Source organism: Lagopus muta, chromosome 8 (assembly GCF_023343835.1).
Source record: "Lagopus muta isolate bLagMut1 chromosome 8, bLagMut1 primary, whole genome shotgun sequence".
Lineage (NCBI taxonomy): Eukaryota > Metazoa > Chordata > Aves > Galliformes > Phasianidae > Lagopus > Lagopus muta.
In genome coordinates, this window is record NC_064440.1 from 15,704,948 (window position 1) to 15,727,699 (window position 22,752).

At 33.7% G+C, this 22,752-nt stretch overlaps 1 protein-coding gene across 6 annotated transcripts in view; it reads left to right on the forward strand.

Moving 5' to 3' along the window:
- The window catches only part of SLC4A10 (solute carrier family 4 member 10), a 155,490-nt gene that overhangs the window by 100,644 nt on the left and 32,094 nt on the right, over positions 1 to 22,752 (forward strand). For 4 of the 6 annotated variants that reach the window (XR_007378726.1, XM_048954024.1, XM_048954020.1 and 1 more), the window contains exons 7-14: positions 9,151 to 9,242; positions 13,731 to 13,888; positions 15,632 to 15,719; positions 16,001 to 16,147; positions 17,130 to 17,230; positions 18,579 to 18,753; positions 19,009 to 19,142; positions 19,606 to 19,851. Coding sequence is in view for 5 of the 6 variants with exons in the window: in XM_048954024.1 (XP_048809981.1) it covers positions 9,151 to 9,242; positions 13,731 to 13,888; positions 15,632 to 15,719; positions 16,001 to 16,147; positions 17,130 to 17,230; positions 18,579 to 18,753; positions 19,009 to 19,142; positions 19,606 to 19,851 (1,141 nt within the window). In the remaining variant the exon portion in view is untranslated. The remainder of the gene's footprint in view (positions 1 to 9,150; positions 9,243 to 13,730; positions 13,889 to 15,631; positions 15,720 to 16,000; positions 16,148 to 17,129; positions 17,231 to 18,578; positions 18,754 to 19,008; positions 19,143 to 19,605; positions 19,852 to 22,752) is intronic. The other 2 variants (XM_048954025.1, XM_048954021.1) reach the window with 1 other exon arrangement.

The window sequence follows — 22,752 nt, forward strand, 5'->3', positions numbered from 1 at the left end:
CTTATGTTATGTTATTTACATTAAGATTAAAAAAATAATAAAAATACAACAAAACAAATCTAAATGATCATAGGTACATTTATACAGGATAATTCAGCCTTTTATCTAAATTACAGTAGAGCTTTCCAAAAAGGGTCTTTTTGGATACAGATGTCTTTTAATCAGTTTGAAGTGCTGCTCTTCTGCTTGCATTCCATAAATGCTACTGCACATTAGGGACTCTCTTGTATTGACCTCTTCAAAATAGATGATGACCCTAGGATAAAATAAAGAAGGGCTGATTTATTCTAAGTTTCTATTTTTTATCCATTGATCTATTAAAAATTTGTAATCTTATTTTATTATCTGAGTTGTAAACATTATGCTAATTTTAGTACAAAATAAATCTCCAGTCTAAATTTTTGGTTTTCCAAACATAATCTTTTTTTTCTCTTCAAGACAACTGCAGATAAGCATCTCATGGTCTTTAAGACATTGTTAATTATATCTCAGGTGTGGGTAACCTACCACAATAAATGGCGTGTAAATTATGCAGACGTTATGCTGAGATGCTCATCTTTCAGGAGCTTTGCTGTCATTAGAAGCATCAAGAGCAGGAATTGAGTCTTGTGACCATTTTCTCTTTCCATTGCCTCATGATCCAAATGCTAGAGTTCAGCTACAGTATTATACTCACTGCAGCAACATATTTCTTTTCTGATTACTGTGGAACATGTGTACAAGCTTCTCTTAATGATACAAAAATGAGTTGTTACAAAACAACTTTGGGTCAGGTGAAGGTAAGAAAAATGAGCTAAATACGTAAATAAATTGAAAAAACCAAAATTGAGAGTTATAAACATCTAATGCTATTGTTTGTTAGTTACACTCTGAGACACCTTTTTGTTTCCTGAGAACAAACTGGTACAATCCAATCAAGGCATAATTTTCACCTATTAATACCCACTTGTGCACAAATATTGTGTAGAATGTTCAAAAGAAAGTATTTCATGTATTGTCAACAGTAGTGGTACTGTTCCCTCTCCTTATTATTAAAGATGTAGAGAGAGAATACGTGCAGCCCAGAATATAGAGAGAGATGAACATACAGCCCAGAGATGCGTTTACCCTTAAGAAGAACCACTTAATTTTTCCATGTTCAGATGAGTTCAGAGTAAGTTACTGTTTCTGGCTGTAAGGAGATTCTCAGTTTGGTTAATTTTATTTTTAGTGTTGACAGGTTAGCTGATAACAGTCCTCAGCATCCTGTAGTTTGTGAAATAAATGATTCAGAGGAGTTGCCATGTAGACTATGTGGTACAGCTGAAGGTGCAAAACCCCTTCTTTATCCAAGTTCCTTACCCATGGTAGTTTATCAGTGCTTCCATTTTCAGACACTCAAGAATGAAATCTGAAATGAAGACATGATCTTAAATTCCATACGTGGTTGTGCTGCTGTCAGTCCACTGTGATATCTTTGCTGGAAGTTGGTTGTACATATGTACTCCCCCTTTTTTTTTTTTTTTTTTTTTCCTTTCTTAAATAGTGTGTCAGACCATCTAGTTAATTTGCTTTGTATTGAGTAGTATTATCTTTTGTTTACAATGGCTTTTCTTCACATCCTCTGCAGGGGTAAGATGTCAGAGTGCATTTACCATTCATTTTTAATGCTACCATGCTGTGTTTAACTTTCACTTTTTCATTAAGCATCAAAACTGTGAGAGTTAAAAGCCTGCTTTTGATGTTCCAATAAAAAGTGACAGTCAAATTTGGCATAAGAGCAGCAAAAATATATTTCTTTTCAAGTCTAATTTGACACCAAATACCCCTAAATAGAGGATTGCAGTAATTTTAGCATAAATACTCTAAAAGGTAGGTTAAAAGTAGGAATCTTTGTCATTGTTAAACCTATAGGAAGTTTGACTTGAAAAGCAATTTAACCTATTTTTATGGGGATTAATAGGGTTTTTATTCTGGTATCTGGAAAAGCCAAAGACCATTGCAAATTTAGAACAATTTTCTACTAGTACCACAGGAATACTAAAATAATTTCATAAGTCTCTCCACTTCTCTAAAATGTTCTACAATTCAGAATTTAAGCAAGTGAAGTATGGGAAAACAGCAGATTCAATGAAAATTAAGCTAAGAAAAGCAATTCTCATGATGCACACATTTCCATTACTTTAATTAGCTATTTCATTTTTAATATAGGTTTCAGAGTACATGTTTGTGTATACATATGTAATGGAATCTAGCAGAACTTTTACTGATTAAAGTTGAAGAAATGAGAAGATATGGCAGGATTAATGACTTGCAAGTTGTTTCCATGCGCATTGTTGAAGTGTTCATTATCCATAATTGCATGATCTTTTGCATGTTTTCTGCTCCATATACATGCCAACTATAACTGCTGCTGCTGCTTTAGCATCTGAACAAACTATTAGTGCAAAAACTCTGTTATACCACACATCGTGTTTGATTTTGAGAAATTTTGAAATTCTAAGTTGTTTATTAAACTGCCAAGGAGCTTGAAGAAATCAGTGGCATGTTAAATTAAGGGTCTTCAGAATTAACTGAACAAGTTGCTGGAGCAATTTACTTTGACAGGTTCTTTTTCAAGCATTATTCAAGTTAGTTTGGTTGGTATGTTTGGTTAATTTGGACTTTGTTGTTTGTGTGAATATGAGCATATACAGAGTCATGTAAGTCTATGCTTGGCATGTGATTAAGAAGAGTATCCAAGTAAGTCTAAATTACCAGTTCTCCAATGGTGTTCTTCACTCTACTCAATTTTTATGCCAGTGATGGCTTACAGCTTGTGAAATTTAGATGATATCAGTAGATGATATATGGAGACAGAGGGGCATTACTTGGAGCCCCCTGAAAAGGACATTTCTAGGTATGTGACCTTCATTTTAGGAGCTGGTCACAGTGAATGCTATATGTATAACAGATTTCTACCAGTGGTGATTTTGGACCATATGGGTTCCTCCTGCTTTCCTTGCAGTGCAGGCAGGTCCACTGTTAGTTAATACTAGCTCAAACTATCTAGTACTGTGTTTCTTTATATGCTTTTTGAATGTATGTATTTTAATCAAAAATATATTATCCACAGATTTTTATATCACTAAAATATAACTTATATTTTAAAACATTTTCATTTGATATATATTTTTTCATATCTCCTCGTACCCATGATAAAATGTGTAAATCTGTATGTATAAAGCTGTATCATTCATTTTTGTATTTCTTCATTTTGCTCTGTCTTTGTTGTGTCTGTCCCTAACAGGCTCATCTCATCTCTGTATCTTCCTCATCTCCTATCCTTTGGGTTCTGTAAACTCCCTGAAGGTTTGGAGGTAGTATAAATACCTATTCTTGCTTGGGCTTCAGTTCATTTCAGGTGTACACCCATGTCTTCATCTGAGTTTCTTGACAGCATGCAACTTCTTGCTGTAGTGATTAAAAAGTATCTCAGACCTTTGTCAGCAGCCATGGCAGTTATGAGAAGCTTACATGGAATGATGTTATTTTTTTTAGTGGGAGGGGAGTTATTTTGGATACCATTTTTTTGTAAATCCGTTATATTGCATCTATTTTTAAAATTGCAAATCATAGCATTTTAGTTTTGACTGCATGACTTCATATGAATTATGTTTGAGATTCAGGCTTAGTGTTAGAATAGTGAGTGAAATTACTTATGTATCCCCTTAAATTGTATATTTTAGCAAGCACCAAATTCTGCTTGTAGTTATCCAGGTACAGTGGAGGTATGATTTGAAATGTTATTAAGAGACCTGAAAATACATATGAAATTCACTCTGCAAAGGTGGTATCACTACTCTGTTATATTAGAATTTTAATATATACTTTGGAAAACTTACTGCTTTTCAGTCTTTGAATTTTAGTCTAAATGGACAGCAAGTGCATTTAGATTTGGCAAGTTGGTGACAAGTTACAGTGAAAAGCCTGAAGACTGTGATAGTTGGCTTGCAAATCAGATTTTTTTTTTCTTCTGAATGGGAAGAAATGCATATGGTTTAGAAAAATAAACTACTTTTTTCCAATTGAATTTCCTTTGAAGTGTCAGATACATCCAGTTTTTTTTTTTCCATTAACTGTGATTTTTTTTTTTTTTTATCTGAATAGATTGTACTTGGTATTTGTCAATTGCATTCTAGAGACCTCTTGTATTTTAACTAAAAAATACAATATTCATAGTTCAATGTCTAAAGCTTTAAATTTTAGAGACTAAAAGTACATTGTATGTGAACTTAATTTACTGTAATTTTTTTATTTGACAAGACTAATCATCATCTCAAAATGTGAAGTTCTGAATCTGCAAATGTAGATATCCATTAGTGTAACAAATACAGACCTTAACGTTGACTGATTTTACATGGTGTGGCTTTGCATGACATAATTGCTTTGTGTGAGTTTTGGCTCTAGTGAAAGCTCTGGCAAGTTCAAATTATCTGGATAAAGAGTCCAACACTTCATACCAATTTAAAATATAATTAAAAAATTAAAACTGTTGATATTGACATTTTAATACATAGATAAACCTTAGCACTCATTTCAGTACCAATTTACCTGTTAGATATTAAGTTCTTTTTTGTGTAGGCTGGATATTTCAATGATAATACATTTGTCTGCTACTTCGAAAATCTGAATAACTTTCTGATGACATCTCAAAGAAACTGACTTCATTCATGTAGATGAACATGCAGGATAAATCACGGCTTTTAAACTTCAGATTTTATAAGTACTCCAACTATTACATTAGACTTCAAAACAAAACAATATTTATGCCATAAAATACATGAATAAAAATTTTGCTTGAGAGGGTTAAAATAGAACTGTCAAGGGCGGAATAAGGAAGAACAGAACAGGAGGGATGTTGCTACCTTTGTGCCCTCTCTTAAGAAATTGGTGGAATTATGTCTTCATCATTCTTGCCAGCTTAGTGCACATACTGCCAATTTGAAGAATCAGTATACCATTTCACTTATGACCTCACTGAATTTCAAGGTTGCCTTAAAATCAGAAGATATGAATGTCTTTGTTAGGTGAAGCTCAGAATTGTGTCTTCAAAGAAGATATTTAAAGCCTGGTTAGAGTTAGATGATAGTTGTTTGTGTATTTGTTTGTTTTGGACATAGTGCTTCAGATGTTCATTTGAACATTTGGATATGTTTGGATATTATAAAAGTAAAATTTGGAGTAAACTTAAACAGTGTAGTTGTATTTCAGAGATGATTTGATGCAGTGGTGACTGTTGAGCTTTTAGTAGAAATCAGGAAAGAAATGTGTATTGTTCTTTTTTTTTCTTTTCTTCTTTTTTTTTTCTTTTTTTTTTTTTCAGTCCAGGTGTTGTGTGACAGCTCCCCTCTTCATTTGTCTAGCTCTTCAACTATCTGATGTTACCTGGGGTCATCATAGTGTAGATAATTGTGTCCTTCACTCAAAGAAAACAACCGGCTGCTGAAATTAAAATGCACTTGAGGATAAAGCACATATGTACGGGCCAACATGCATTAGCAAACTGAACAATGAATGGGAAAACCAGTGTAACATGGTGATGTATGTGTTCACTAGGCAGCCATCAGTATAATTCTCAACCTACTCCATTGATATTTTCTTATTCACCTCAAAGAAGTCTCCATTAAGTCAACATGAAATTTTACACAAAGTTCAGGCTACCTTTGTGGCTTCGTAGGTCTGGAACAGAGGAAGCTACCAGGTATGAAAATAGTCTGGTCTTTCAGACATTTTTGCCTGGAGAGAGGCACCATAGCACAGTATCTACCCATTTAAAGTGTAAAATACATGGGTGCTTAGTAAACTACACATGTGTGGGAGTAAAAGTCTCTCCAGATAACAGTTGCTTTTTATCTTACTTTCTCTGGGAGGACCACATGGAGATCAGGTTGCAGATTCTTATTTTGTAGGTTGTATTGTTTCATAACAAACGTGTTTCTGCAGCATATTATTGTATGGATAACAAAAAGTGAAATTAGCTATCTTCTCTACCTTGTATCTTTTTGATTGTTATTCAATCCAGTGAAATTAAAAACAGAAACAAAAGCCTTCGTTGTTCCGAAATCCAGAAAGCTGTCTGAAGTTACAGTTATTTAAACATCTCTTACTGCCTCAAGGTAAAAGTTGTGTTGTAGTCCAGCATATGGGAAAATCAAAGTCTGAGGTCTTCTGTTGGCACAGAAAAAGAACATATGTTATTCTTATAAACTTCACACACTTGCTGTTTGTGACTTTTATTTCCTACCATGTATTCCTTTAGTCCCCCCCCCCCCCCCCAAAAAAAAAAAAAAAAGTGAACACGACATTTAAAAGTTAGCATTTTGGACTATTAAGGTAACTGCTTAGGGGAATTTTCACAGTTCAAATTATGATTGTAAAACTTATGGTGTTAAAACTTCAGTATTTATGACAAATGATCCATGTTCCAATGGTCAGAGTTATTTTCTCCCATGTAGGTATTCATGTTCTCATTTTTTTTTTTTTTTTTTTTTTTTTGAAAGTGTGGTTCTAGAAAAACCATAAATGTAAATCCCTAATTAGCAACAAAATGATCATAATTACTATTTCTTTTGCTTTCCTGTGCACAAAATCTCTATAACATTATGTGGATGTTAGTATGAGTGATTATTACAAATATTTCCTTTGGTATAGATCTTAGAATAAGGAGGACTCTCTAAAAGGAAGAAAGTAAAAGTTAAGTAAACTTAAGACTTCCTGGTAGAAATATTCCCTGTAAATTTTATGGCTTCTATTTTAGGATTATTTAAAGATTTTTTTTTTTTCTGTTACATTATTAAAACTATCAAAATACTGCAGATCCCATATTAATATAGAAATTATTTTAATAGTTAGAATGCTAGAGGATCTTTCTTATAAAACTACATAAACTTAATAGAGATAAAATAATGGCATTAAGTAGTGTATGGGTATACTTAGTGTTAAGGTGATGGTGGAACTATGATAGTGACACTTTAAGTTCTAATTAAAACAGAGAAGTTGAATGGCCATTTATAAGAATCTTGCACGTTTAGTAATTGATGGCTTCCAATTTGAGGAAGTTGTCCCATGTTATATTTAGGAATTAATAGTTTTAACATTATTTTAACATACATTCCTTGAAGTTACAATAATATGCTGTTCTGAAATTAATCCAGAATTCCTGTCATATAAAAATTCTGATATTGACTTATTTTTAACTGCTTAGTTAAGTAACATAATAGTCATGTCTGTTTTTCTGTTGTTTTCTGTTTATTTCACTGGAGTCCTAGGAAAAAGCCCTTATTTCTGTTTTTATTTTTATCTTTGTTCTGAATCTGAGATAAAATTGAAATATTTACATTTAATAAGATTTTTATGAATGATTTTTGAAACATTCTGTGCCTATGCTTCCTAAAAGTGAAATCTCTCTTGCTAATCTGTCAGTATGCTTCACAAATCTAAAAACTGATTTATGGTATGAGACTTTCGCTTAGTGGGAAATGAAATGTTGATTTTGATGAAAACCAGCCTTTTTGTCAGCAAGTGTTTATACTGAAAATTTGTGGCCAGAGTTAGAGAGGGATATTGAACTGCTCAGTTTTCACAGAAGCTGAATGCTGTAGTTTTCTGACCACAGCTGAGTTTCTCTTGCAAGTCTGTTGTCCTGTTCAGTTTGCATCCTACAAAGTGTTCTGTTTCCTGACTGTGGCTGAGGACATGCTTGGACTACAAATGGATGTAACAAAGATGCTGAGGGTACACGATGGCTTTTTGATTTGCTCAAACAATGTGCCTAGCTTAGGATTGTCTTTGTAGTCATATGTCTTGAACATATGGTCTTTGTTAGTACTCAAGTTTGGATTGATTTTTGCCAGAATCAGTGTTTTTGCATCATAAATTCTTAGTCATATGAGAGACTTTATTTGCTATGGATACAAATGTATGCTGGGCACAAGATACTGATTGTTGGCCAGTTGGACTCTACAGTTATTCCTGAGTATGTGCTACAGCAGTACTTTTTCCTGTTGATTTGTTTTGGCGTTCAGAGCTATAAGCAGGCCCTGCCATGCCAGGGAGAGCATTAAGAGTAAAGGCAGAGAGGCTCATCAACCCAGCTAGTATGTGTTGCTACTCTACTGCCTGCATCACAGTGTGCGTGACCTCTGCCTGTGCATGGGAGTAATGCTGGCATTGTATAAAGTAAAATATATTTTAAGTTGTTACTTAATATTGTTTTTCTTTTTGAGCTTTTGCTGTCAAAATTTAGTTGGTCACAAGACTTACAGTTGGCTTACATGAGATTGAGGTGTGCTTAAACACTTGTTATATTGAGATATTTTATAAAGATTCTGTAAAGTACTGTACTAAATCCTTGCAAGAATTTTTGAAAATGTGTTCGCCGAAACATTTGTTCTATATATGCCAAGTTCAGTGTTCAATACTGAGATGAAATCATCTTAATTTCCAAAATGTCTTTCTTATATTAGCCCACTCTTATGCTAGGTTTTGTAATATTTATCTGATCAGAATGTTGTTATACATATGAGTAAATATATGGATATTAATACTCCTGTTTTATTCAGTAAGGAGTAATCTAGCAGAGAGATATTGCCCCAAATTGGCAGCTCTTCAAAGTAGTTAAAAAAAACAAACAAACAAAAAAAAAACAAAAAAAAAAACCCCACACCAAAAACAAACAAACAAACCAAAAAAACAACAGACAGCAAAGCAAAACTATATGAATGCAGGACTTTATTCAAGTATAGTAGCTCCAGAAACAAAAAGCTTTAATTAACACAGAAAGCTTATCTTCAGTATCTGCGTGACATGGTTTAGTGCTTGTGGTGGCAATGGTAATGAGGAGACGGTTGGGCTAGATGATCTTATAGGTTGTTTCCAACCTTGTGATTCTATGATTCTATGATCTTAGATTTTCTGAGTTATGTTCTCCCACTCTTAGCTGCATGTGGTAAATATTCCCTTTTGAGAATGTTACTCTAAATAAGTATTTAAATAAACATCATGTTTAGATGTTTCATATACACTTGATATGGAATGGATGTCACTCTTTAATTCTAGCAACTATTTCACTGAATCTTGCTTTATTTATAGAAGTGAATGTTAGTATTCTGTAATGGTATTTTTTTTTAGCAGGTCAGATTGTTTCCCCACAATCTGCTCCAGCCTGTGTTGAGAACAAAAATGATGTGAGCAGAGAAAATAGCACTGTTGACTTTAGCAAGGTAAGTATGTTCAATGGTGGCAAATGGAACTTCATGATTAACAAACAGGTCTTCTAAATACATTGAATCTATGTGAGTTAGGAAAAGCCATGAAATGCACTTTTTTACTTGAACATTAAAAATTTTCAAGTGCTGCAATAATGTTTATATGTAACAACAACAAAAAAATTTCCTCATTTTCCTGGTAAATTACTGGTAATAAGAAATGACAGTGTAAGGATGTGGATATCCATTTGTTGGACCAAAGTATAGTAGGTGTATAGCTGGAGGGGAAGTTTTTACCAATGAACAAAAAATTGCCTCAGTAGAAAGATAATTGAGAATTCTTGTAATTTGAATTTACCTTTCAGATTTCTACTCTCTGTAGAAGTAAAACATGAATGTAAACTGTGTTTTTTATAATCTGAACTTGTGGATTCCTGATGTCTCAAACAGAATGTGTTTCTGTAAACCTATAACTTAATACTTTTGGCAAGCCAAGATATTTCAGTACGCATCACAAAAGATGTTATCTGTTCAATGGTGGAGATTGCAATGACAGTTCAATGTTAAATAGCAAAGAAAAGCATTCAGCTTCTCAGCTTTAACGTAAAGGAGAATCCTAATTTAAGAAGTCTGTATGTATCTAAAACAAACTGTCACATTAGATGCAGATGACAGACCTGACAGGAATAAGTGGCTTCAGCTGACGCATTAATACAACAAAGGTTGAGTAAGTGAAGAAAGGTAATTTAAACCAATATTCTGAAAAGCAGCACTTTTGAATCTGTTGAATCTTAATGTTAGTACAACTGAGCTAAAAGTAGAGTTATGTGATTGCTCCATCTGGTGCCAGAGATATTTCCTAGCAGCAGTAGCTATTTGCACCAGTTGAATTCTTGACTGAACATGCCAGACTAGAAATGATATATGGCTGAGATGAAGATGGGAAACAGATCTTATTGTCAAAGATAGTGAGAAGAAAGGAAGAGGGTTGGGGATGTATTGTGGACCATAGCTCTTCAGAGGTAGCAAGGACTATAAACTGAGACATGATAAAAAGTTGCAGACTAACCTTTAAAAATGCTTTAAATTAAGAATACAGAAAATCATATGTGATTTTGGTTTGCTGGTATTAATAGAATTGTTAACTGAAAATAACTGATCTGCCAATTGTTCTAGCATCAAGGTAATGGTGCTAAACATAAATAAATCTGGCTATTCAAAATTAAACCATACTGAGTTGAAGCTTGTAACAGCCTAGAGGAGATGATGTGACTTTCAGTTGTGCTTTTCTTGCTTATTTCCACTATTTCTTTGAGTTTTGCAGGCTCAAATCACAATCCATTATCTAGCTGCAAGTTTTTCCTCCTTCTTTTTCTTTGTATTAAACTAGAACGGAGGCTGCAACAACTCATCCTTTAGTCTCTTCAGTCTCTAGTTGTGTAGTGCTGGAGCCCTTCCTAGTTAAATTACATGAGAAGAAATCAACATGTCATCTTTGGCTAGGTTCAGCAGCGTTGGATAGCGGCAAGGATGTCAGGATATGAAAGAAACATCTTCTGTTTGCTGAAATGAATTGAGAGACTTCTAATCTAAATACCTTTTTTTTTTCTTTCTTTCTTTTTTTCTTTTTTTCTTTTCTTCTTCTTTTTTTTTTTTTAACCGTCTTTAAATACGTCTATTTATCCCTTCGAAGATGCATACGTAAAGTACAATTTCCACTTGAAAGGTGCTATTGCACATAACTCCCAGTGGTTATAATTGGAATTATGTGCACAGATTGAGAGAAAAGTAGAGCAGTACACTAATTTTCTCTTGAGTATTGTGATTTCTTGCTCTAATTTTGTTCCGCATACTAATGTCATTTATCTTCTCCTAAAAGACAATTTTAACTTCTTTGTGTATTTTATCTTTGCTGATCTATCTCCCTTGGGCTGCTTCTAATGTTCCGAACTTTGGAGTTGATTCAAAAAGCTGACTTAATCTGAATATGGCACCAATACTGCTGATTGTATTAGTATCTATTTATGAATAACATGAGGGCACATCACTATAAGCTGTCTTGAGTGTTACTTCTGTAGCCTGAAGAGGGATGTTTGTAGTTGTAAATGTGTCACTCTTTCTCTGGGAATACTTTGTATTCTCAGGACCCAATGAAAGTGGTTGAAGTGGTCTGTCACTCCTCTACTTCGAGCTGAGCCAGCGAGCAGGGTGGGGATGGCAGTGTAACAACTGTTTCTGGCTGAGCTCTTATACTGCTGCTTGCCCTGGAGGCTGAAGTGATCCTCAAGTGTCCTGAAATACGTAATGCATTAAGGGACTGCAGCCTGTTTTGGCAACATTTCTGTGCTCCATGTGTAAATGGTATTTCTGAATCAAAACGGTGTCCCTATACTTAATGTAGCTTATTTTTTTTTTTTTTTTCCCAAATATCACGTAAAACAATCAGTTTGTTTTTGAATGCTTCATGACTCTGTTTATAAGTAAATTTGATTAATACAGATCAAGGCTTTCCTGAGGACTGATGTTGGTTTTTTTCTGTTTGTCTTCATTTCAAGTTGTGTTTGGTTCCTGGGAGCCCTCCCCCTTCTCCTTCAGTCGTTGAGTTGAGGTTCCCTGCAGGGGAGCAGACTCCACATTAGTCATTTACTTATGCGCTTAATTGAAGCCTTCTGGGGCTATTAAATGCCACATCATGAATATGCATCAATTTGGGGTTAAGACTAAGATGTGATGAGGACTATCCAACTAAAGACTTCTTGTAATAAGAAATGTATGATGGAGCATGGTGGATAGATTAGGTGAAGCATTTGAAGGATCTAACTTCTGCCATTGCCCCAGATGCACTGCAGGGCTACCTCTGCTTTTATTAGGTAACAGAAACAGCACCTCAGTTTTGCATGTTTTTGGTCATTTGTTGCAGCTTTTGGGTCTCTGTTCAATAGCATATAGATTTTAGAATCTCAAGCTGATCAATTAACAGGAAACTTGTCTTGAAATACTTGCTGGTAGATAAGAGAGTATATCTGAAAGATGTGAATCTTGGTCCTTTGGTCTGTATGTTAGTGGACCTTAAAATGACAGCTGTAGCATGTGGTATATGAGACATTAGGTTATTAAATTTGTAGAATGCACATTGTTATGTGTGCCTGAAAGATTATTTTATTTATCTCAACTATAATTGACGTAAGTTGCCAAAACTAGATACAGAATGAATTTGTTTATGTATTGTATTCAAGTCTAAAGAGTTATTTTGTGGTTTGAGTGGGCAACAGAAGAATTTATCTCACAAGTAGTTTTAAAAAGTACTTGCACTCCAACCTCTTAGGTTGATTTGATGGCGGTTAGACTTTGTGAGGTGTTGGTCACCACACTTGATTAGCTCAGGGGTAGCGTTAGGCACCTCTTTATGATCTTAGAGAAATTCAATTTCAGATACAGGCAACTTGATCATATCTGAATTCTGATTTAGTGCCAGAGCCATTTGCGAGAAAGCAATTTTCTAAATATTACCAAAACCCATGCATGCTAGTACTGACAGATGGTTGGAAGATAGACATTAAAATGGTCCACTTTAACAGTTTATGTTGGATTTGGTTGCTGTTGTTGTGTTTAGATTAATAAAAGGAAAGCAAATGACAAAATTCATGTATTTTGAAATGTAGACAATACTGGTGTATAATGAAATCAAACATACATTATATACTCTATTTCTCCATGTCAATTTTTGTTACAAACTGTCAACTGACACTGAGAAAAGTAAATACAAATGAGCTCATTCCTAAGCAAATACCTAGAGCTGACATAGTAATGCCATTATGAAGCTGCTTTTTTGTCTCTTCCTACCCTTCCCCTGGAGAAGTCAACATCAGAGACTTAAAACTCCAGAGTTTTTCTTCTGCTTTGCTCTTTCAGCTTACTCCTTTGTGACAATTATGGTCCTAGCTTTTCTGTTGTTTTCAGTAGAAGAAAAGTGTATTCCATTAAATATGAAAACTACAGAGTAGTGGAAGGGGAGATTTGGGGTAGTGGAGCCTGTTCTTTTTTTCTCACAGAGAAAATGTAATATGGCAACTATGAACCATGAATTAATGAGTTTAACAATTATTAATTATGCAAAAATTAGATGTCTTCATTTCTTATACTGCAATTAATTATGTTATGAATGTTGATGCTGCTATGATTTTTATAAAATTATTAAATAGGAGATTAATATTATATGCCTAACAAGACTGTGGTGCTTTCTTTTTTTTCATTATAAATGATTTCTGGAGTATTTTAGCTATGTTTTTAAGATAATGTTAGTCAAATACTGAAAGATCATTTTCTCTTTTTGAGAAACACCTTTATTTTTGAAAATATTGCTTTTTCAAAAGACAGAAGTAAAAGCTGAAGAATTAAAGTTATTGTAAAAATTAAAATATATAATGCAGCAAGTGACCAAAATGGGGGGAAACAGAAATCCTTATCTGTAACTCATAGGATAATTTGATATCATTTTCCCAGGTTGACTTACATTTCATGAAAAAGATACCACCTGGAGCTGAAGCATCAAACATCTTAGTTGGTGAGCTGGAATTCCTGGACCGTGCAGTTGTTGCTTTTGTTAGGTTATCGCCTGCAGTGCTGCTTACAGGACTAGCTGAAGTTCCGATTCCAACTAGGTACTGTTAGATTTGTTTCTTTTCATGTTTTCCTAAGTACCTGTTGGAGGCACGTGTTGTGACCTTCAGCAGATTTCATCTCACCATTAGTTAAGGACATCTTTCTACTTGCAATTTAATTATGTATATTCAGAAACACACATAAATATGTGTATGCATCTTCTGACACATGCCGTTAATGTGTGATTAGATTTATTCTTTGTGGAAGTAGAAAATATAGTTTGTCAGTTTACAACATGGGGTTAATAATTTACAAACTCTCAATTCTATAGATGAAATACTAGGAAAAAGCAGCAAAGTGGTAGAACTTTAACCTGGAACTGAAATTAATCTTGTGATACTGCAGAATTAAGTCCAGAAGAAAAATATGGTGGAAAAAAAATGGGGTGTTTAAAAGGAGAAATTCAAACTATATGGTTTAATTGGCTAGGGATTGTTAATGGATAAAGAACATGCTGTAAATATGCATCCCTAAAACTCTGTAGATACTTGCATGAAAGGAAATGTAACTTTTGACCATAAATTTTTATTAGATTATATTTTTCTTAGATGAAATTTTTTCTCATGAATATTTTGGCATTGAGGACAATTTATGAAGACTTGTTTTAATGTCTAAAATATACTTTGTAGCCAAATATTAAGCTTCTAAGATCTTTGTTGTTGTCAGTTGGGGCTAATTTGGATCAAAGCTCTATTCTCCCGTATCTAAATTCACTGGCTTAACTATTATGCAGCCTCTCAACTTTGTTGTTGTTGTTGGCTTGGCTTTGAGCGCATGTATTCTGTTTCTCTTCTTATCTTTTCCTGTTTTTATAAAAATAGAATTTCATCAGAAGACAACACTGCATTGCAGTTATTTATGGCCTTCATCTAGGAGATGAAAAGCTCAGGCTCTGATTGTTGCTCACAGTCAGATAAATAGTATAAAATTTGCTTTAATTTTTAATTTTTTTGAATGTGACTTTAGATCTTTTACTTGTACACGTGTATAAAAGTTATTGAGATACTGAGTTAAATTTTTAAAATAACAGGAGCTTTTTTCTGCATAACCTCTCCCACAAAGAAACCCATGACAATGAAGACAGATGTCTTGATTTTTTGCCTAGAGAAAATTAAGAAATTAAAAATTAGGATAATTAATATTTTTTGCAAAATACTTGGTTTAGAAATAATAATTTTCATTAGTAAAAAGTTGTTTTTGCATTTTTACAAACCTGGAAACTACAGTTATTTCATCTGATGAACCCATCCTGTGCATTTTAAAGAACCCAGAGTAGAGGTTAGAGTCTTCTTACTGGGAGGAAAGATGAATTGAAAAATATTTTCATTCAGAGGTAACTTCAAAATCAGAAAAAATGAAATAATACTTCTGTAACTACCATAAAGTCATTAGTTCCATGACATTAACAGAATTAACGTTGATGTTTTCTGTATGTAGTGTATATCTGCATATGTTTATTATGTAAGATAAGGTTTGTTACGTAAGGGGGTTTTGATAGTCTTAGTCTTAATCAGAAGTCTGATTGTGAAACTTAGGATATATTTCCACAAGTTGTTTAGATGTACTTTCTAACCAGAGCTTCATGTTTAAATGTTTATCTGAGGATCTTGAAGGAATATTATACACAGTACTTGATCTGGGATTTTTTTATTGTCCAATTTTCAAATAGTTATTTTGGTAGTATATATAGTAACTAGCATACACCTTCCTTTTACATATTTTCATTTAACTTCTTCTTTCAGATTTTTGTTTATTCTTCTTGGGCCATTGGGTAAAGGGCAACAATATCATGAGATTGGAAGATCAATTGCAACACTGATGACAGATGAGGTAATTTTATTCTTGATTTGGCTTTAGTCATTTTGTAATGACTGAAGGAGATAATATAATAGAGAACTTGGAATGTGGAACTGCCCAGTTAAATTGATGCACAGATACAATGGTGAAAAAAACTTGAATTCTATAACTGCTCAGATTATGCTGCCAGGAGATGATAAAATGAGAGCTGAGCCTAACGTGCAAGGACATCTTCACTGAGAAGGGGCCATTGTGAAATATTTGGAGTGTTTCATCTCTTTTTCCTTTCACATATGCCTCTTTGCTTTTCATAGGTGTTCCATGACGTTGCTTACAAAGCAAAAGACCGCAATGACTTGGTGTCTGGAATTGATGAGTTTCTTGATCAGGTTACAGTTCTCCCTCCTGGAGAATGGGATCCAACAATCCGAATAGAACCACCTAAAAACGTTCCCTCTCAGGTTTGTGCTTGTAAAATTCAGGTGCTTTTAAAGATTGTGATGAAGTTTTGCTAAGAAGAATTAAGTCTAAATAAGTTAACATTCAGCAAAGTCGCTGTATGGAAATATTGTATGTTTTTTCTGTCTGCTACTTCACTTTAAGAAAATTGTTGTCTTGAAAACATAGTATAGTGATGACAATCAGCATAGTTCAAAACTATTTCTCTCCTGAATAAAGACAGATGGATCTAAAGATCTTAAATTCAAGGTTAATTGATAACAAGCATGTTTGATTATTACAAACAGCTGTAGTTTGCTTTTATTCTAAACGTATTGCTATATCTTTGTTTTCTGAAACAAAGAAGAAAAGCTTAAATCCCAAATATTCTATTGTGTATCCTTCTAGAGGTGCTTAGTTTTTCTCTGAAGATGACTTAGAAGAAGAAAATATTGTGGAAAAAAATGAATTCTTTTTTTTTTCTTGTTGGCAGTTTTATAATATTACACGATTGTATCTACGTACTGAGTGCAGGCTGTTACTGAATGGTGGCTATTGACGAAGCTCTTCAATCAGTATCTATTCTTCTATTCTTTGATAGTTGTAATCTATTTTGAATAACGTCATGCACTTTTAGCCATACAACGTATGATTTGTTATTCATAATTCTTTTCAAAAGGTGCTGCTCATTATGCAAAGTTTCCAGTGAAGTCAGAATACAATGGCCTGATAAGAGCAAGAAATGATCAAAGCAGCTTGGCATGCTGCTCTTTAAAAATGCTTTCTGATAACAGATTTTTCTGAGATGAATTCTTTAAATTTCTTACATCACAGTTACTTCTACTTCTGGTTACGTAGCTCCCCTACTGCTTATGAAGAGGTTATGCTGATGAATCTTACAATAAAATTTAAATGTTTGGTCTTTCAAGTTTTGAAGTCTGATTTTTTCGCTAGGTTTGTGTTTGGTTGTGAAAGTCTAAGAAAAGTATCTTTTTTTCCTGATAGGAAAAACGTAAGATTCCAGGAGTACCAAATGGGACTGCAGCTCATGGGGAACCAGAACATCCTGGAGGACACTCTGGACCAGAATTGCAACGCACTGGAAAGTTAGTGAAAGCATATTCAGAATCATAAGTGTCCCAGATGTTGCCCTTTCAGAAGAACAATAATGGTCTGGCTCTATTGTAAATGACCAGTTTGGCACATCATCTTTTTCAGGCCTTAATCCTCATTTGCATACTATAAAGCTGAAAAGGATAGTACTTCTGAATTTCTTCAGAAAAGAAGAGGGCGAAAAAAATTGAGTATTCACAATATAATTACAGAAATCTCCTTACTCTATTATTTATAGAGGTCAGATCACTATTGAACTCAATTAACATTATTTTCTATTTTTGTATGAAGAAAAAGTTGGTAATAGGCTTGTCACATATTACGAATTCTAACAGATATTTTATCGTTGAAGTTACCGTGTTGTGAAGCTCCATCATTTCTTTTTTTGCCTCAGTAAGCCATGATATGCCCTGGTACAAGAGACTGTGGTTACTGTGGTGGCTGCAGCATATGTGCATCCGAAGGAAGGATTTGTCCCAAATAAGACAATACATACATTCTTAATATATTGTAAAGTAAGCCCACAAGCAGTCAGTGTCTGCCTTAGTGCAGTATTATCATGCTGGTAGCTGTGTGCCAGGCAATTTTGTTACTTTGCTGCCTCTTGATAATTAACTATTATTCCTGTGTTGCTGTTTGTAGTGTAGTAGAAGTCGGTAATGGCCAGCCAGTCTGTAAATTTTACTTTTGCTGGTGAACCTGGTGTTGGTTGCTTGAAGGATCATTTATGTTTAGAAGGTGGTAGCGCTGTCTCCTCTACCTCAGAGCTGTCTGGTACATCAGATACATTTGAGAAAAAGAGCACTGTGGGACATTTGCTGTAACTTAATTATGTATTGTAAAGGAATGCCTGATTCTAAGTTTTTTATTATATTTAGCGTAATGTAAACAACAAGATATGAGTTCTTGTCCATGAAAATTTCTAGCCTGGATTTCATCCTATTGTCAGATGTATTTAAGAAGAGTTTTGCAAGGAATATAATGTGCTCTATATATGGGAATGTAGGCAAGCGTGCAGCATAGTAGCTTTCTGATAAAACAAAAAGAATTATTTCACAAAAATACTGGGGCTTTATGCATGGGAGCTAACAACTGTTCAAAAGTTTTGGGCCTGTGTGATGAAGCTTTTAAATAAGAAACATGAAAATTCTTTTGTTTCAAAACAATTTTCTGATTAAGGTTATCAGGACAGAGTTCCCAGAAACTTTATTCTGTGGAAGGATGAATTATAAGGGTATGTTTCATTTGATTAAGGAAGAGTAGCTTCTCTGCAGCTACTAAGGAATACTGTGGATGAAAGTTCAGTAAGCATTCTTCATAAATTTTCTCTTTTATTTTTAGATTTTTTGGTGGATTGATTTTAGATATAAAAAGAAAGGCTCCATTCTTCTGGAGTGACTTCAGGGATGCTCTCAGTCTACAGTGTCTGGCATCATTTTTGTTTCTCTACTGTGCTTGCATGTCTCCTGTCATCACATTCGGTGGTCTACTGGGAGAAGCTACTGAAGGTCGTATAGTATGTGTTAAATCTGAATTTTTTAAAACAAACTTACGTTGCTAGATTTATGGTTAGTATTTATTTTTTTTTTACTGTTCCAAGCGGATAAATATATATAAAAATCTATTTTTATGTCTTATATATTTATTTTATATTTAAAATATATATTTAAAATATATTTGTTTCATTATTTAGAAGTCTACAAATCATTATGTTGCAAAAAAGAACCAGTTGGAAAATTTATACACACTTTTCTCTCTGTTTCATATTCAGAGTGCGATAGAATCATTGTTTGGAGCATCCATGACTGGAATTGCCTACTCTCTCTTTGGTGGACAGCCTCTCACTATACTTGGCAGTACAGGACCAGTTCTAGTGTTTGAGAAGATTTTATTCAAATTTTGCAAGTAAGTGACGTAGAACTATATAAAATTTCTAGAATATTATAAGATGTAGTAGTTTGCCAGTGACATTTATAGAATCTTCCTAAGCAAGGTTAAGACTTACTTCATTGATTTATTTATGTACTAACTGATGTTTGAGGTGCATAACTACTGAAGTCTTGTTAGGTGAAATTAAAAACATTGAACAATGAATTCCAGCATCTGGAAAATAAGATCAGGGGGTTGTTTTCAAGTGAACTGCTTAGTCTGAAAATTGTTTTGACTGAAACAAGTGAATTGTTGATCATGCAGGAAAATTGAAGAGTTGATTCCACTTTTTGCCTCCCTCCCTGCTTCTTTCTGAAGAGCTAAACTGTTCCCAAAATTGCTCATTCTTACACAAAGCCTATTTTGGAGTTGCTTCTTCATCTAGGAAACTGTGGCTGTACAAATGATTAACTGTATTGTTTGTTTATTTTTTCTTTAGAGAGTATGGGTTATCATACCTTTCCCTGAGAGCTAGCATTGGTCTGTGGACTGCAATCCTGTGCATCATCCTTGTTGCAACTGATGCAAGCTCCCTGGTCTGTTACATTACCCGGTTTACTGAAGAAGCTTTTGCTTCTCTTATCTGCATAATTTTCATTTATGAGGCCTTAGAGAAGCTATTTCATCTCAGTGAGACATATCCAATCAACATGCATAATGATTTGGACCTGCTGACTAAGTACTCGTAAGTACCACCTCTTAACACTGTTTGGTGATGGTGGTGGTGGTTTTTTTTTTGTTTTTGTTTTTGTTTTTTTTTTTTTCTCCATAAATGGTGAAATCTTTGAAAGGAATGCAACTAGTGAGCAGCAGGATAAATTTTCAATTGTTGTGAATATGTGGGAGCTGTTGAATTAGGCATGATTCTGGCATATAGAAGTAGTATTTACTGGAGATGTGTACTGTAATTTAAGTAAAATAAAATATTGGAATTTTGGAAAGCTATTCAAATGAAACCTGGAAATCATTTAATAATAATAATTTAAAAATCAGCTTTAGTTTTTTATTCACATTTTTTATTTAATCAAGTGCAACTCAATGGCCTCTTATTATAACATAGTATTGGTGCTTTATAATATTTTATATCATACTTCTGTCATTTTTTTTTTCCAAATTGAAATATTGACCTATCTAAAAATTTGATGTGACTCCTTCATTTTAATCCAAATGGCAGTAACTCCGTGAGAACTCAGTGAGTGGATTCAGAATTGTTAGGTGCCTCTCTGCAGTGCTTTTATCATAATCAATTTGTTCTTAATTACAAGATTTTAACAGGACTGCATTTGTATAGCTTGACAGTGGAAGTTTTATAGGCCTTCTTGGATATAGGATATTTTATATCCTTTTTTATATATTTTGGATATTATCAGTGGGGAATAGAAAAATAATTGCTTTAATTGATATAGTTTCATTTTGAAGTAAAAATTCAGGATTGTTTCTGTAATATCAGAAGTGTTGGTAAAGAACAAGATCCTAGTTGAGCTTGAGGCCAATTAGGTGTGGTCACCTCAACAAATCAAATGTCATTGAAAAGCATTTTCAGAGAAGATTCACCTTCAGGAATATCTTTATTTCACTGAACCCTTTTGAACACTCTGCGTGTACAGAGTGGAGCCCCTATAAACAATGCTTGAACAGAAAAAATATTTGAATTTTGTGTATGCTATCATCACTAGTAAAATAGATAATAAAACCTGAATCCAAATGTGCAGTAAGTACCTTAATAAATGGAACAGACTGAAATATTTTAACAGCAGTTCTGCTGTGACGTGTTCTGCTGTGCCGAAAAAGTAGCACTGGTCTCTAACAGCTTGACTGGTAGATAAAGTAATATTAATTTGAAGAGAAAGCAATAAGCATCACAAGCATGCACACAGTTGAAGTTATATCCCGATATCAGTTAACATCACTTAATTTCTATGATGTTCATACTTTTACTCTAAAGAGCCTTATATGGTACTGTGTTTGTAGTTTTTTTTTTTTCCTGTACCACTTCAAAGTAGTCATGGCAGAGGGAAATGGGATATGATGTTCTCACTGTGTTTTTGACAAGCTGAAATACTTATAGTATAGACACAAATTTATTCAGAAACCACTTAGCAGGCAGAGCTAAGTTATTAAAATATGTAATGAAATATGTAATGAAAAAAATAAATGAAATAGGGATATGGATCCCTGGTTAGCTAGATTTGTTTAGGTGTGAATCTATCTGAGATTACAGAGACAAATTCAAAGTTTTGCTTTGCAGTGCAGTGATAGGTATCTCCATATTTTATGATGAAGTTTTATTGTTCTCCTCCTTACATTTACAAATTAATATTTGTTTTTATTTAAAATGCCTTTCATTGATCAGAATCCAGCAAATTAATTGTTTCCGTGATACATTTTGTACGGGTAGTGATTATCTAACTCCTGCTGTGATTTTTTTCACTTTTTAAAATAATATGCTGGGTGCAAAAGACCCAAACTAAGTTAAGTAATTAAAAGTCTAATTAACAAAAAATAATAAATTTTGCATTAAGTTACCTTTCAACTTTTTCATTCAGGTAGCAAAGCTAGTTTTCTCAAATGTTGCGGAGTCAGAAAACCCACAGAGTTTGAAATTTTGCCTGTTACTAAGTATGAATATAAAAGCATTACAATTTTTAAAAATCAGCAGTTTGGAATATGACTTCAAAATAACATTGAAGGAAAAAAAAACAGTTGGTCTAAGAATTCAGGGAGCCAGTACTGTATTTCAAGTATGTAAAAGGGATGTTTCTCCTAAGCTTCAGAGCTATGTACCTTCAACTTTCATCTTTCTGAGTAAGCATTTGTAATTCATTTGCTTCCAAGTAAATAGAAACACTTCCTTGTTTCTATCTTCGTGCTTTCTTCCAAGGAAAAGCCTCTCCCTTCCTTCTATATTCTAAAGACCAATTGTTTTCTGTTAATAATCTGGTTCCTTCAGCTTGCTTTCTCATGGTCAGGAGGAGTTTGAGAGATTGATTTTTCTCTTTTCAACATCTCTGGTGTTTGTTTTCATCTGACACTATTCTCCTCCATCCCACCAGCTTACCAGTAAAAATGATTGTGGAAAGTTGCTGTTTGGTTTCTTCTGCACAGACAGCCCGGTACAGCTTTTGCTACCCTGATTAAAATATCTGTATGTGTCTTCATCAGTTCTTGAAAGATCAGAAAATGAGTATGTTCAAAAACTTACTTGAAATAAAAAATTCATTTTTGTGTACTTGAAGTGAGGATATTACTTCCACAAGAAATGAGAAGCTTTTTTTTTTCTTCTGCAGTGTATGACTCCAAATCTTCTATTTATTGTTTAAATGGGTAACAAGCTTGGTCTGAAACTGGTTCTGTCCTTAAAGGACCAGCATACTCTGTTACAGAAGCTAATTAATATCTGCTGTTTGCTAATTAAAACAGCTGTTTGCATTTTTTTTTTTTTGTTTAATCATTGGGGATTTTAAAGACAAGTTTTTAATTGTTAGTGAAGCCTTGGCAGTTCTTTAATTAGCAATGGGCTAACTTCAAAAGGTTCATTTCTCTTTGGATGTTTTGCCAAAGCTTACGCAAAAAATACTTCTTGGAT